The following is a 12986-nucleotide window of genomic DNA, read 5'->3' as shown; positions in this document are numbered from 1 at the left end:
TCTGCTGGGTGGGACTGACAGACAGCTGTAAGAAACCTGCTACCTCTTAACATGTAATTGGCAAGGAATAAAACCCACCTGTGAGCCTGAAAAGGTGAGTAGCAATGGGGGAAGGGGGAGGAGAAATTTGCTTGTGTTATTTTTCACTAAGGTTTTACATTTCCTTGCCCTGAAGCTTGTCCCTCTCCCCATGGTGTAATAGACCTTGCCACTGGAGCTCAGCCTCAGCCAATTTTCTGGTCCAACTCTCCGAAATCTGATGTCCCAGAAAATTAAGAGTGCCAGTATTGCTACTTTAATGCCTGTGGGATCCGGCTGCTGAGCTGCTTCTTCTGCCTGGCCTCCTTCCCCAGGCGAGGAGAGCAGGAAGCGAGCTGCTCCTCTCTGGCTTGAACTGCAGGCAGGTAAAGCCCTACAGAAACAATAAACTTAACTCCTAACTAAATTCCTAAGCGCTGTATCAGCTAGCACAGGAATGCCAGTGGAGGTGGGGAGCAGGCAAAGACAGAAAACTGACATCGCTTTTATCTGAAAGCTGGATTTCAGGTGTCTTCATTAGTGTGCTGGATGGCCTACAGGGTCTGTAGCGCTTGCAAATGCTGACTTGAACGAGCGGGAAAAAACCTATTAGGGTTAAACTTTTCTTTTTCTAGTAGTGACCTCAGGTGGATATTTATTTTTTTTTTTCTCTTGATATTTTAAGCTAAGGCTCTGATGGTGGGGCAACATATTGATTAATACCACTATTTTTTTTCTTTTCTTTTTCTTTTTTTTTGTGATGGCTTTAGCAGCCAAGGAAAATCAGGGTGTATTCCTACGGAAATCCACCCCAGCGTTGCCGAGCTGCGGACCTTTGAGACGCCCCCGGGTCCTTGGTGTGGGCTAGAGCCTGGCCGCTAACCCTCAGCCCCGACTTTGCCGGGTGGGGGTACACCCCATCCCTGGGGGCCATCACGGGGGCGAGCTGACCCGCACTGTGGCAGTGCCTGCCGGCCGCAGCTCCGGCCTGCCCTCTGGGCAGGGGCTGGTGGGACGGGGGCACACGAGCACCCCCAGCGCTCGGAGGCAGCCGCTGAGGGAGGCCAGCGGTGCAGAGACGAGCGCCAGTGGAGGGCTGGGCAGCGAGACGGGGCCGCAGGGGCAGCCGTGGCCGCATGCTCATGCCACGTTGCCCGCAACTCCCTCCTCCGTGCTGGCGGTTGCACCTGCTGCCTGACGTGCCCAGGGCTCAGCCCTGCGACCCCTTTTCTGGCACAGCTGCCCGTTGCCGCCTGCTCGCTGCCTCACGGGTTGGAAACCACCAGATTCCCCCCCCCTCCACCCCAGGCCTGCGCCCGCCGGTCGTTCGTGGTGCCCTGCTGGAGTCGGGGCGTAGCCACGGAGATGGCCGCCATTTGGGGACGCAGTCACAGGCCCGCTGCCGCTTTCACGGCGCCTGTCCCGCTCTCCAGGGCCTGGCCGCCCTGCCCGGGAGCCGAGCGTGCCCTGGCCCGTGCGGTGTGACAGGCAAGGAGCGGGGCCGAGCCGTTCCCTGCCCGGCTCAGGAGCTGAGTGGGCGGCGAGTCGTCTGCTGGCAGCAAAGCCGCACGCGCCGCCGCTTCAGGCGGTTCTTGCTATGCTCCGGCACGTTTGCAGAGCCGCTTGTTCGCCTGATGGAGCAATCTACTTTCCTTTCCCAGCAAACGTGTACCTTAACTTCAAATAGAAAAATTAAGGTTTATCTAAAAATAGCAAACGTTGGTTTGTCGCAGCTGTTTGTGTTAAATGGAAAAGAAAAACTTGTGTAATCCCGCAAGCCGGAGGGCGCTTTCGCCGCAGCTGCTCACCAGGACTAGGGAAGCAGATGTCGCCGCTCCGGCAGCGCTTGCGTTTTGTCAACCTGCTCCGTCCTGAACTATGACCGATACGTGTATTCTGCTAGTTATCATTCGATAAGTTTTTACTTGCTTGTGACCGCGGACTTACTTGTTAAGAGTCCAGCTAATGCAGCAGCAGTTACTTTTGGCTGCCAAAATATCGTTTTCCTGTGATACTTGCTTCAACTAGGCTGACGCTTTCACGTTTCACCAGCCGTTTTGTCAGTTCCCGCGCTCTTTGACAAATGCGGTAATATCTTTATTGTTTCCAGAATGGAGGTTCTGGAGGATTACCGGCTTGGATTTTTTAAACCTCTCAAGTCTATGCTGGCATGAAATTACTATACTTAAAGGAAATTTACTGACTAAAAATCCCACATTCTTTGAAGTACATTCACCCTTTGTGTCAGTCTTATGGTTTGCTATACAAGGGAGTCTTTTCCAGAGGACAGAGCTTAAGGCTGAAGTCTGTCAAAGACCTTGTGGGAGAAGAAGCCTCCAAGGTCGGCGGGTAAAGGAGTGGATTAACTCCGACCCTGTACCCCCCCACTGAGCAGGCCCTCGAGGATGACAATTTTTTCTTTTCTGGATTTTTTTTTTTTTTTTTTTTAGCTTGGAGGTTAAGCTGCAGGGGAAGCTTTCGGTCTCTCTGGAGAGCTAGCCATAAACCATCCAGACAAGTGAAAGGATGGCAGGCAAGCGGTTTTGTCATCCGCGAGCGTTCAGGACTTGTGAACTGATTTAAGTGCACTGTGGATTTCTCCTTCTCCCTGGCCTCTCACGAGGGCCAGAAACATTCGAACATGGAAAATACGTTCGTAAACACCCGACTCAAAGAGAGGGGGACTTTTAAAATAAAGCAAATAGCCTTGTAGCCCAAATAAAGTTGTACTGGCAACTCTCTCATACCCCAGCCAAAGGCCTCCTCCAAGCACCTCTAGACAGGACTGCACTGAAAAAAACGTGTACAATTGAATGTATTTTCTGGTGGTAGAACAAAAATCACTATCATTATAGATCCTTTAAATATGCCTAACGCATGTTCCTAAATGGAATGGATTGTATTTATTAACACCCCCCCCCCCCCAAAAAAAAAGTAATAATAACCAGTATAAAGCAGTTTAGACTGTAAGTTAAACATTTTTTACCAACGGAAGATAGGGATCATTTTCTCCATGTATTATCAGACCCAAATTATCTAAAATACTTAATTAGGTGTAGAATAAAGCAGATGAATAAATCCCAAAGAGGCTATTGATGTGATAAAAGATGCATACTTAAATTATATTTGGAGTTTAGATCCAAAAGCTTAACTCCATCCCCATTCAGCAAAGCATTTAGGCAACTTTAGACACTAGCTTAAATCAATAGGATTAGATGCTTGCTTGAAGTTAGCCATGAGTTTAAATGCCTTGCTAAATAGGGAAATACTCATGTAATGGATTAGCTCTGGTTGAAATTTTGTAATTATTACCTAGGAGTTTTTTAAGGAATTGAAATATGCAAATTTTTCCACTAATTTCAAACCATCTTCTAGACAAGAGAAAACAGTCTTAACTTTTCACTGCATTACCTTACCTTCTGCCATCTTCTTTCCACCAGGAAAAGGTGGTAGAAAAGGAAGGGAATTATTTTTTCATTCCAGGGGCTGGGAGGGGAGCATCAAGTTTTAAGTTCCTGATTTAAAAATAAAAAAGCTGGAAAATTCCAAATAAAATAATTCTATGCAAAAACAAAACAAGGCATTAATGTTATACGGCATAATGCTGAACACCAGAATTGAAGGTTTTCATTTTAGTGCACAAAGAGCTCTGAGGTCACTGCTTCCCAACATAAACGTCTGTACCACTTTCAACTTTTTTATTGCCACTGCTTTAAGATAAACAGATACTCCAAATCAAAGGGCAAGAGAAGAAACAAGCCAACATTTGTATTAAGAAACATTTTTATTAACAAAACAGTAAATTCCACTTGCTTAGCATTTCCAATAATGAATAAATTGGCCTTGCAACAAATAAAAAAATCGTAAATATCTATCACAGAAAGCACTATAAGGTTAGGGGCATTGGGCCTCTCTTCAATGTCTTAGGGTTGAAATAGTTTCACACGTTATTTAGTGTATTGTTAAAAAAGGCAACACAATACAGTCATAGAAATGAAGCCATCTCAGTCAAACAAATTAGTTATTATAGAGAAAGGATCCAATTTTCTATTAGGTAGTTCTTTTCTGTTTGTCTGTTTTTGTTGTTTTTGTTTTTGTTTTTTTTTTAAACACAAAGAAGTTTCAATCCACTTACTGGTACTTCTGATATATCCATATTTGTTTCTTGTTAAATTGTGAAATTAAAGAGAAAAAGGAGAACCTTCAGAAACAGTATTAAAATTGTGTTTGCTTATTATAGTAGTAGCAGATCTTTTTTCCTTGATGTACGGATTTAGTTAAAGATTAATCTACCAAACTGCCTGGAAGTTGACCTGACCGTGCTACTTAATTAATACAATCAATACCAAGCTGAAAAGACCATTTAATCTTGCCTAAACCATACTCTGTGTCATGTCCGATCTCCTGTCTTTAGATTATTCTCATTCTTCCACATACCTTCAAACACTGAAATCCTTTAATTCTGAGCATCGCCTGGCTTTCAACTTCTTCTCCTCCCCCTCTAGCTGAAGTCTCATGCTTTCTGCAAATGACCTTCAGTATATCTGATCCTACCTTTCCCTGAGTACAGCTGTCTTGTAAAGGTGGGAGAAATCATGAGTACCACAGCAGAACAATGATCTAAGAAATGAATTTGGGATGGATTTTGTGAACCTGGTCTCATTTTTCTGTAAATGTTTAATGAAAATGAAAAACCTTTTGCAAATGCAACGTAACACGCCTTGACGTGTTTGTCAACCTCCAAAAGAAGCGTTTTCATGTCAGCTACATGTATTTTTAAAGTGCTCTGACTCCCAGATAGATAGCTGTACCAGTTTCCAGCATTTTTCATTAGCTACAGTGAATAACACACAACAAAATGTGTTGTGCCTGATGTTTAAAGCTAATTTTAAATTCCTTCTTCCTGCCTGTGAAGTGCGAACATCTATATTCCTCCCAGGAGGTCTTCCAGTGATTTGGTTGATTTCTATTGAGCTACTCTCTCTCTGTCTAATATATTCCCTTTGAACTTCCACGTAAATGAAACGTTACACTATGATTTACTGCTGTGAACCTAATGAAACAATACTAAAAGAACTTAACATGTAAATTATAGCATTATATTTAATATGTTTAACTAAAATGCATTAAAATTTCATATGTGTAAGAAAAGCTACGTGTTACTTTAAAATATGATCAACTTATATTTGTCTGGTTATGATGTCTTGCAATGCTACACAATCATTTCAGCTAAAAATACTTCTTCGTATGTCAAAATGCCCACCCTTGAAACATATTATCGTACACTTCGAGTTTACTTCCTTTTTGGAGAAAGGGGTGAATTCTGCAGTAGCATCAGCCTGGATAATTAAAATGTGTTTTGTTTTGTTTTTTATGATCTTTTACCACCCTCTGCTGTACTAGCTATCATTCATATAACGCAATGCCAGATAAACACTATATGACACTTCCTAAGAGTCTCAAGAAATTCATCATTCTCATAATTTCTTAAGAACAAGGTTTCTGTAAGGCAAACCATGCTCTCCAATAGTGAAGCTTTGACTGGAAGCCAAAGGCCACTTTAAGTCACTAAATATTTAGCTAATTAATGAGGGTATATTTCTAGGAAAACTGGCCATTCTGATCAACTTCATCGATGCATATCAGGAGCAAGAGATAGGGACAGGAGGGAGAAGAGAAATTACAGTAGATATATATTTTTCCTTTCTAGTTCACTTCTTTCATACAAACTACTAAAACTTAATTGCAACAGAATAGAGGCTGTACAGGTAAGAAAAAAATTAGCTGACTCTTATATACATTCATACACATCCCCCTTAGTATAACCACTACACTGTAAATTAAAAAAAAAAGAAAAAGGAAGTAATCGGTGACAATTTATAATGGCTGCAAAAAACTGAAGTATGTCTGTTGCTCCAGATGTCATAAAACTCTCTATACCTAGCAACACTTATAACATTGAATTTACCAAAAATGGCTGAAGAGCAGATATAGTTTGCATTTTCTATACAACAGGCTATAAAACATCACTTATCACAGTCCAGAAAGCACATATAGATGTGTGTTTTATATAAACATATGTAATAACATATTAAGCGTGCATGAAAATTTCCCCATGATTGCATCTATGCCCTCTTTTTTTTTTTTTTTTGTGGAAATGCGCCTTATATTCCATATTTTTGTTTTTGAAAATAAGGCCTCCGTACTATTTTCCTCACAACCAGAAAGGGGCTTTTTGAAAGTACTTCTACGTAAGTCTTCAGAAAAGCCAGCACTTTGTTTCAAATGCAAGTTTCCAATCACTGCTTCACTGCACCAGACGGCAAACTCTTTATGTTTGCTTGTTGAGTCACCACATATAATGACAGTCTTCTCTGACAATAAGACTAACTTACTTCTCACGAAAGCGCTAGCACTTTGGCTAAATCCAGAATCATAGGTAGCTTCTTTTTTTTCATTTTTTTCCTGTTCTGTTTTTTTTTTTTTAATTTGTTTTATTTCATATTGTGCCTTGATGTTGTAGTAATACTCCTTGCTTTATGAATGCGTGGTGTCATCATTGTCTTTCAGAAATGTTCCAGCAACATAAAGACAGGCAGAATAAACAAAAACACTGTGGATGTTAGGGAATTTATCAGCTCCTGTTTCTGAAAAACAAGAGCATGAAATGCTTGTTTTTAAAAACAGTCTTTCCTTTCTGATTGCATTCCCTGTCTTTTTTTTTTTTTATGTGCTTCATAAAAAGTAAAGTAAATAAGTTTGTATTATGTCTTAGATAAAATGAAGACTATTTCTATACAAGCGTTCTTTAAGATGTTGAGATCAGACATAGTACTCCTTATCCTTATTTTTCTTGTTTTTGTTGGAGCTTTTAGCGCTGTTGGGCTGCTTTTCCTTGATCACAGCCCCATTGGATTGTGCTGAGTTACTGATGTAGTTTCGACTCTCATCTACGTGATATGATCCTTCATCTCGGTTCCTGTACTTGTACATCGCATACAGGAGAATGAGGATGCACAGTGCTGCTGCGGCCACGATTCCAACTACCATGCCTGTTGTGCTGCTGGATTCACGAATCACCTCAGATGAGCCAGGGTACTCCCTTCCTCCTCCTGCCCTGGTAGGATTTGCTGTGGGTAAATAATGAAATAAGGGAGAGGTTATTATCGAGTTTACACACTGAGGAGCTAGTCATATCTACTTTCTATGAACGTGCACTTGCAAATCGCACTCATGAGGTCAGGCCTGTCCATCAATGTAGCCTGCTCTAATGGTCATAAAACTTTCAGGTTTGCCACCTGTTCCATTTTCGTGTCTGTCAGTGTAAGCAAACAGGCTTTCAAATGAGAAAAAGGAGAGCAAGGAAAATCTCATTTTTGCCTTCGAAAGTATCATTTGTCCAACTGTTGTTATTAAGCAAAGAACACCTAAATAACCTGGAATAACAGGCGTACCACAACTCAAATGCCAGAACACTGACTTCTGGGAGGAAAGGAACCCTCTCTCTCTCTCTAATTTGACAGTTGCAAGAGCGCTCAGAAATCTAGTTGGTCCGTTCATACCAAAAAAGGCCAGTTTTAAAATACCAGTTTCATGTAGTGCTTTGAAACGCAAAGAACTAAGGTCACTTAGTAGAGTGCATCAAGCACACTGTAAAGCGCATGGTCTTTTGCAAAGAACAAAAAGTAATGCCGTAAGTAATACTTATTGAGAGTACAGTGATAATAAGGTAAGCAAACTGGATGAGGGGGAAAAAAACAAAATTGCCCTTTATAACATGCTAGCAGCCAGTAACTTTGCTACATCTAAGATGTCCTCAGTTCTTCTTCAGCCTTCCTTCAACAAACCTCTCAATTTCTCCTTTCCTCCTAATGATTTTTTGCTTTTTTCAAATGAATTATATTTACTTTTCTTTCTTTTAGACTGCTATGCAACTCTACCATCTCTTTTCTAATTCACAGACTCCTCCTTGAGTATGGCTATACTCTAGACCAGTTTTTAATTCAACTTCTTTTACTCCCCCTTTTCTTCACTGATGCCAGCACGAGTCATTCTTTCAAGCACCTCTTTACACTCAGAACAAAACCTCCCAAATTGTATTAAGCAAGGGCTCAGCCTTCAAAGAACCCACTTCTTAAGCCAGATTCTGTTCTTCTCAGTTATGATATGAATTGAACTGACCCACGCCTTAAGACTGTAAAGTTTTCTTGATAAGAGCTACTGTGTTATCTGGCACATTTTATCTCCTTATATGGCCATGTAAAGTGAAATTAGAGTAATTAATTCCAGGAGGAATTTCCAGGTTAAACGCTCACAGCACGTGCAATACGTCAAGAGCCAGGATTTCCTTCCTTTATTGCACTTTGCTGCAGCTGTGCGTATAGAACCTCTTCCAGTGGGGATATGAGAGATGGACTTTCTTCTCTAACTTAGCAAGTGTCTTGGACAAAAATGAAGTGTCTCGATCTGTGCAATATTCCTATGACTATACCAGCATTTCCAAAATCCTGAGAGGCTGTGTATCCTCAGCACTCCCAGCCCTGGCAGAATGCAGGAGCAAGAAAGAGCAGTGAGTGAACCCTAGGTTTCCCACTGAGCAGTGCAGAACACTGCCATTAAGCATCCAGGTTGGCTCATAAAAACTGCCTTTTAAATCATTATGCATGGCTGAAAAATGCTCTCAGTATAATGTAAACGCTAACTAGGAGTATTATTAAACACTAGGATTAGAATAACATGCATAAGGTTAGCTTTGTCAGGCCTCACCTACAACCAGCATTTAAGAAAAGTGTATTAATTATTGGCAAACCTTTTGCTCAAGGTGCAAGAGAGCATACAACACCCCACAGTCACCTTTTTGTACTGTAAGGACGTGATGGGTAGACAACGATTTTAAGGACGCTGAATTAAAGGTAATGCCGCACAAGCTATAAATACTGGTCAGACAACTGCAGCAAGTTTGGACAAACAGAATGAAAAGCAGCCACCAGCTACAGACATCCACAACTGGTCTATGAATAATAAAACACAGCAAAAATCCAGAGAACCCCAAAAGAACTTAGCTCCCTTGCCACCTTGGTATTACTCATAATTTATTCATTGGTGATTTGTGTTCTTACAGTTAAAACACCACTTCCTGGCAGTTATCCCACATAGGTTTAAAGAAGGTGACATTTTATTTGGCTGAAAGAGCAGAGGCACCACACTAAGACTCAAGAATAACTGTCATTCACGTCAGAGAGTATTTTAAATTTATATATTTTTTCCCCGAGCGTTCTTAGCTGTTACGAGTTGGTACAATTGGTCTATTCTACCACTACACAAAATATCTTGAGGTTTCACTTCAGAAGGCTCAGAATTTTTTTCCTCATTTCAGGGTAGATGCCACCTTACTGAAGAAACAGGGTCTGTCTCAAAGTAGTCAGTGACTATATTATATCCTGTTTCTTCACTGTAGCTATTGTAGTAAATGGATATTCTTTTATGCAGAAGGTGTCATTTATTGTTTTACAAGAGACAATGCATTGCTGCAGAATAAAGACTCCTGAGTATTTCTATAGTGAATGAAAATGAGACAAAGTCTTATCTTACTGTATGTGAATTCCAGAAATTAATTTCTGTCTGAGAAATAATTGAAGCTACTGAATACTCTTTCAATATCTGCTAGAGTAAAGGCTGTTCTTCCTCTTTAAAATATAGACATCTGGGCCAAAAGCTGTCAACTAACTTTACTATTCATGTCCACTAAATCACACTTCACAGCCTGCTTATAGGAAAACATTCTTTTAACACGGCAGCCTGAGAAGCATGTAGGGATTATTTTTCAACATTACCTAAACTCTTGCCTTTCACCTGATGGCATCCTTTTATTTTTAAGAACGTTTTCACAGTTATCTCATTTATTCCATCTGTCTGAGGAAAATTCAACCACTATCTTAATGTTATTTAAACCTGCAACATTTTCAAAGCATCTGTTTGGTAAATTTGATATATTTGTTTGGTCTTTTGCAAACGAAACAGTTCAGCAAGGGAAACGACTTAGTGCGGTTTTTTCTTTTGTTTAACTTAAAACATGCCTTTAACCTAGCAGGGCCTCCCAGGACAATGAAGAGCAAGGAAATAAGAGGACGTGTTTACAAAGCACATGGGTTTGTCAATGAGCATTTCAGGAAGACAATGCTCAAGGAAACACGTGCTATGAGGAAGAAGTGTCCGATCCCCAGATGTAAGCTCTGGACAAAGGTCGGCCTATGCTTTGTCTGAAATCTAGGTAAACAAACAAATCCACATCGCATAACACTGCTGCAACAGCTGCCTTTCGTTTAAGCATGACCTCGATTTGACAAAGACTGGGGTGCTCAAGGGGTATCATACCTGGATTTTTTTTCCCCTGGAAGAGAGGAACTATGTGAGCAGGAACAACAGATGATCTCGAGGGACAGAGAACGGCCATTATAAGGTTATAGAAATTTTGCTCTTTGCTTCCAAACTCTGAAAAACACCTACTGCAGTTTTATCCCCTAGCATTTTTGCAGCTGAATCAGGCAGAGCCATTGGCTCCTAGTACAGCAGTGGAGGTACGTCTAACGGGTAACCCTGGCCGCATCGCTGAAGGTAACTGCGGTCTCTGTTAGTCTCTCCATCATCTGAAAGACAGTAGCTTCATCCAAGATGAAGTTTCAGAGTGTAGATGAGAAGCTAAATACCTTAGAGGCCAATCAAGATGCAGTATAATAAAAAGATCCCCAATCAAGGATCAAACACAAGTTGAGAATCGAACACAAACAACACCTAAATCTATCTATACTAACTTGAGGATGGTGCAGTGAGGAACAAGAGAAGATCATAAAGACTGTGATTGTGCTCAGAACCATAGGATAACAGCGATAGCAAATGTAAGTCATCTTCTCGTACAATGATCCATTCCTAGCAGCGCATGACCAACCTTTCTAGATTGCCTCAAAGATCACCTTAAGAGAGACTGTTTTTTAAAAACCTCTTCTACCACTTATGAAAAACTTTGCATGAAATAATAGCAATTGACCACAGTTCTACGTTGTGTAATAATGGATTAGAAAGTTATTATTCTTGACTGTACTTCTAAGTGGTTTAAAATTTAAACGGAAAAATCGGACTACTTTCAGTGCCCACTCTTCATTAATACTGTGAAAAGAAAATTGGAATTGCAGGCTCCCACGGTGTTCGAGAATTGAAATTAGCAGACTTAAAAACAAAACAAAACAAAAAAAGCAAAAAGACCCCAAACCTGTTTTCTTTATGTTTATGCTTTCCTACAAACTGTGATGAACAGGAAATTACTCACAAGATGAGAATGTTTAACTATTACATTTGCAATGAGGCATGAAGGCAATTATTTACAAGACGTGTATTAATTTTCACTCTGTGTGCTATCATTGTAGACCTGTTTGTGGTCGACTTTCTGTAGCATTGTTGGATTCTGGTGAGCTGGTTTTTTAGCTCACTGCAATTTCAACATGTCACATTACAAAATACGCGTCTGAAAAACAAATCTCAGTGATTCCTCTGCTGATCTCATGGGTTAGATGGAGCCCAACTGCAAAAACAGGGTAAGGCTCTGCCATAATCTTGTGCGAGACTAAGCTGAAACCCACCCTGGCTCTGAAAACAAAGGTATCACAGCCTGCCCGCTTACTGCCCAGCCTCGACTGCCTCTTGAACGGTGGCAGGAACCAGCTCCCTAGGGGATATCCAGCAACGACTGAGCTGTCACGGGAGGGAAGGAGCAGGAGGCAATTCCATGTGTAGTTGCTATAGCTCAGCGACGAATTGCCACCTGACTTGGAACGAGACAATAACAAAAGGGAAACCTCTGACATATGTGGTCCTATGGACCTCCTGCCTCCCATACTGTCCGTCCTTGCGATGAGCAGTTAACACACCTTCTCTTATTCAGGTCTATATCCAAAGGCACAATCCAATCCACTTGAGAGATGTATCACAAAACTAGCTGCACTGCTGAATGCACAGGCGCTAAGTGCTTGGTCAACGAGATTACAATATAATGATTCAGTGAGAACGGAAGCTGCGACTTGTGCGCTTGTGTGACTGCACACCCAAAAGTGATGTGGTGGAAAGGTGTGGCGACTGTGGCTGGAGTAGTTATTCACGAGCTACATTTACCATCTCAGACTCACACCAGTATGTTTTTTATAGCAGATCTGTCTGATACTTTCCAAGTTTGAGGGAATAAGACAACAATCTACCCATTTCAAATGTGTTTAAAAGAAAATTATTAGAGTATCTGTTCTACTCCTTCGCGCGCGAACCCAGATTCTGTACTTCCTATAAACTGAAATCTTGAGGACTCTTGGAAAGAAAGATATAATGCATGAAAAAGACCCTAAAGTGACATTAACTAACTTTTAGCGGTTGTTTTAATAGAAAGTTAAACGTGTCTTCTTTGCACAGAATATAGTATTTATTTTCAAGTGCAATGATTTGCCAGATATTGACTTCAAATCATTTACTAAAGTCCTACTGACTCCTTAGGACTGCAGGTTTTGCAGGAAACATTTTCCTCTGTGGTTGAAAGGTGGGAGAGTTATTGTCTGAATCTTCTTCATACATCACAGTAAGTCTCAGGGGAGACAGGTTAGCTGGTACCACAGCGGCACTCTACAGAGCATGCCAAAACAATGGATTTTGTAAGTTAATATGCTCCACTGAGCTGAGGGGAATATTTCACACAGTTTAATATGAAGCTTTTGTGAAAAGGTTTTCCACAGAACCAAATTTAATTTTAGCCAAACTGTAAAATATAAACCAAAATCTCACTCTAATGTTTTTAGCAGTCCTTTCATAACTGTGCTGACTCTTTTTATTAATATGTTTTAACATTTTCAGTTTCTCCTCTTTTAGTATTCCTCCTCCTGCAATATGGATCCTCTCTCCTTTTACCACTTGAGCTGTCAATCCTGCCTCTCTCC

The 12986-nt window shown here is 41.0% G+C and overlaps 1 protein-coding gene across 33 annotated transcripts in view; it reads right to left on the bottom strand.

The window, feature by feature from the left end:
• Positions 1-3783: 3783 nt before the first annotated feature.
• Positions 3784-12986, bottom strand: part of NRXN1 (neurexin 1) — a 726764-nt gene continuing 717561 nt past the window's right edge. For all 33 annotated transcript variants that reach the window (XM_068939986.1, XM_068939987.1, XM_068940005.1 and 30 more), the window contains one exon: positions 3784-7148. In XM_068939986.1, coding sequence (XP_068796087.1) covers positions 6841-7148 — 308 coding nt within the window. In that variant the 3' untranslated portion in view covers positions 3784-6840. The remainder of the gene's footprint in view (positions 7149-12986) is intronic.

This window comes from Struthio camelus, chromosome 3 (assembly GCF_040807025.1).
Source record: "Struthio camelus isolate bStrCam1 chromosome 3, bStrCam1.hap1, whole genome shotgun sequence".
Classification (NCBI taxonomy): domain Eukaryota; kingdom Metazoa; phylum Chordata; class Aves; order Struthioniformes; family Struthionidae; genus Struthio; species Struthio camelus.
Note: the sequence above shows the minus strand (reverse complement) of the source record. Positions and strands in the feature narration are given on the sequence as shown.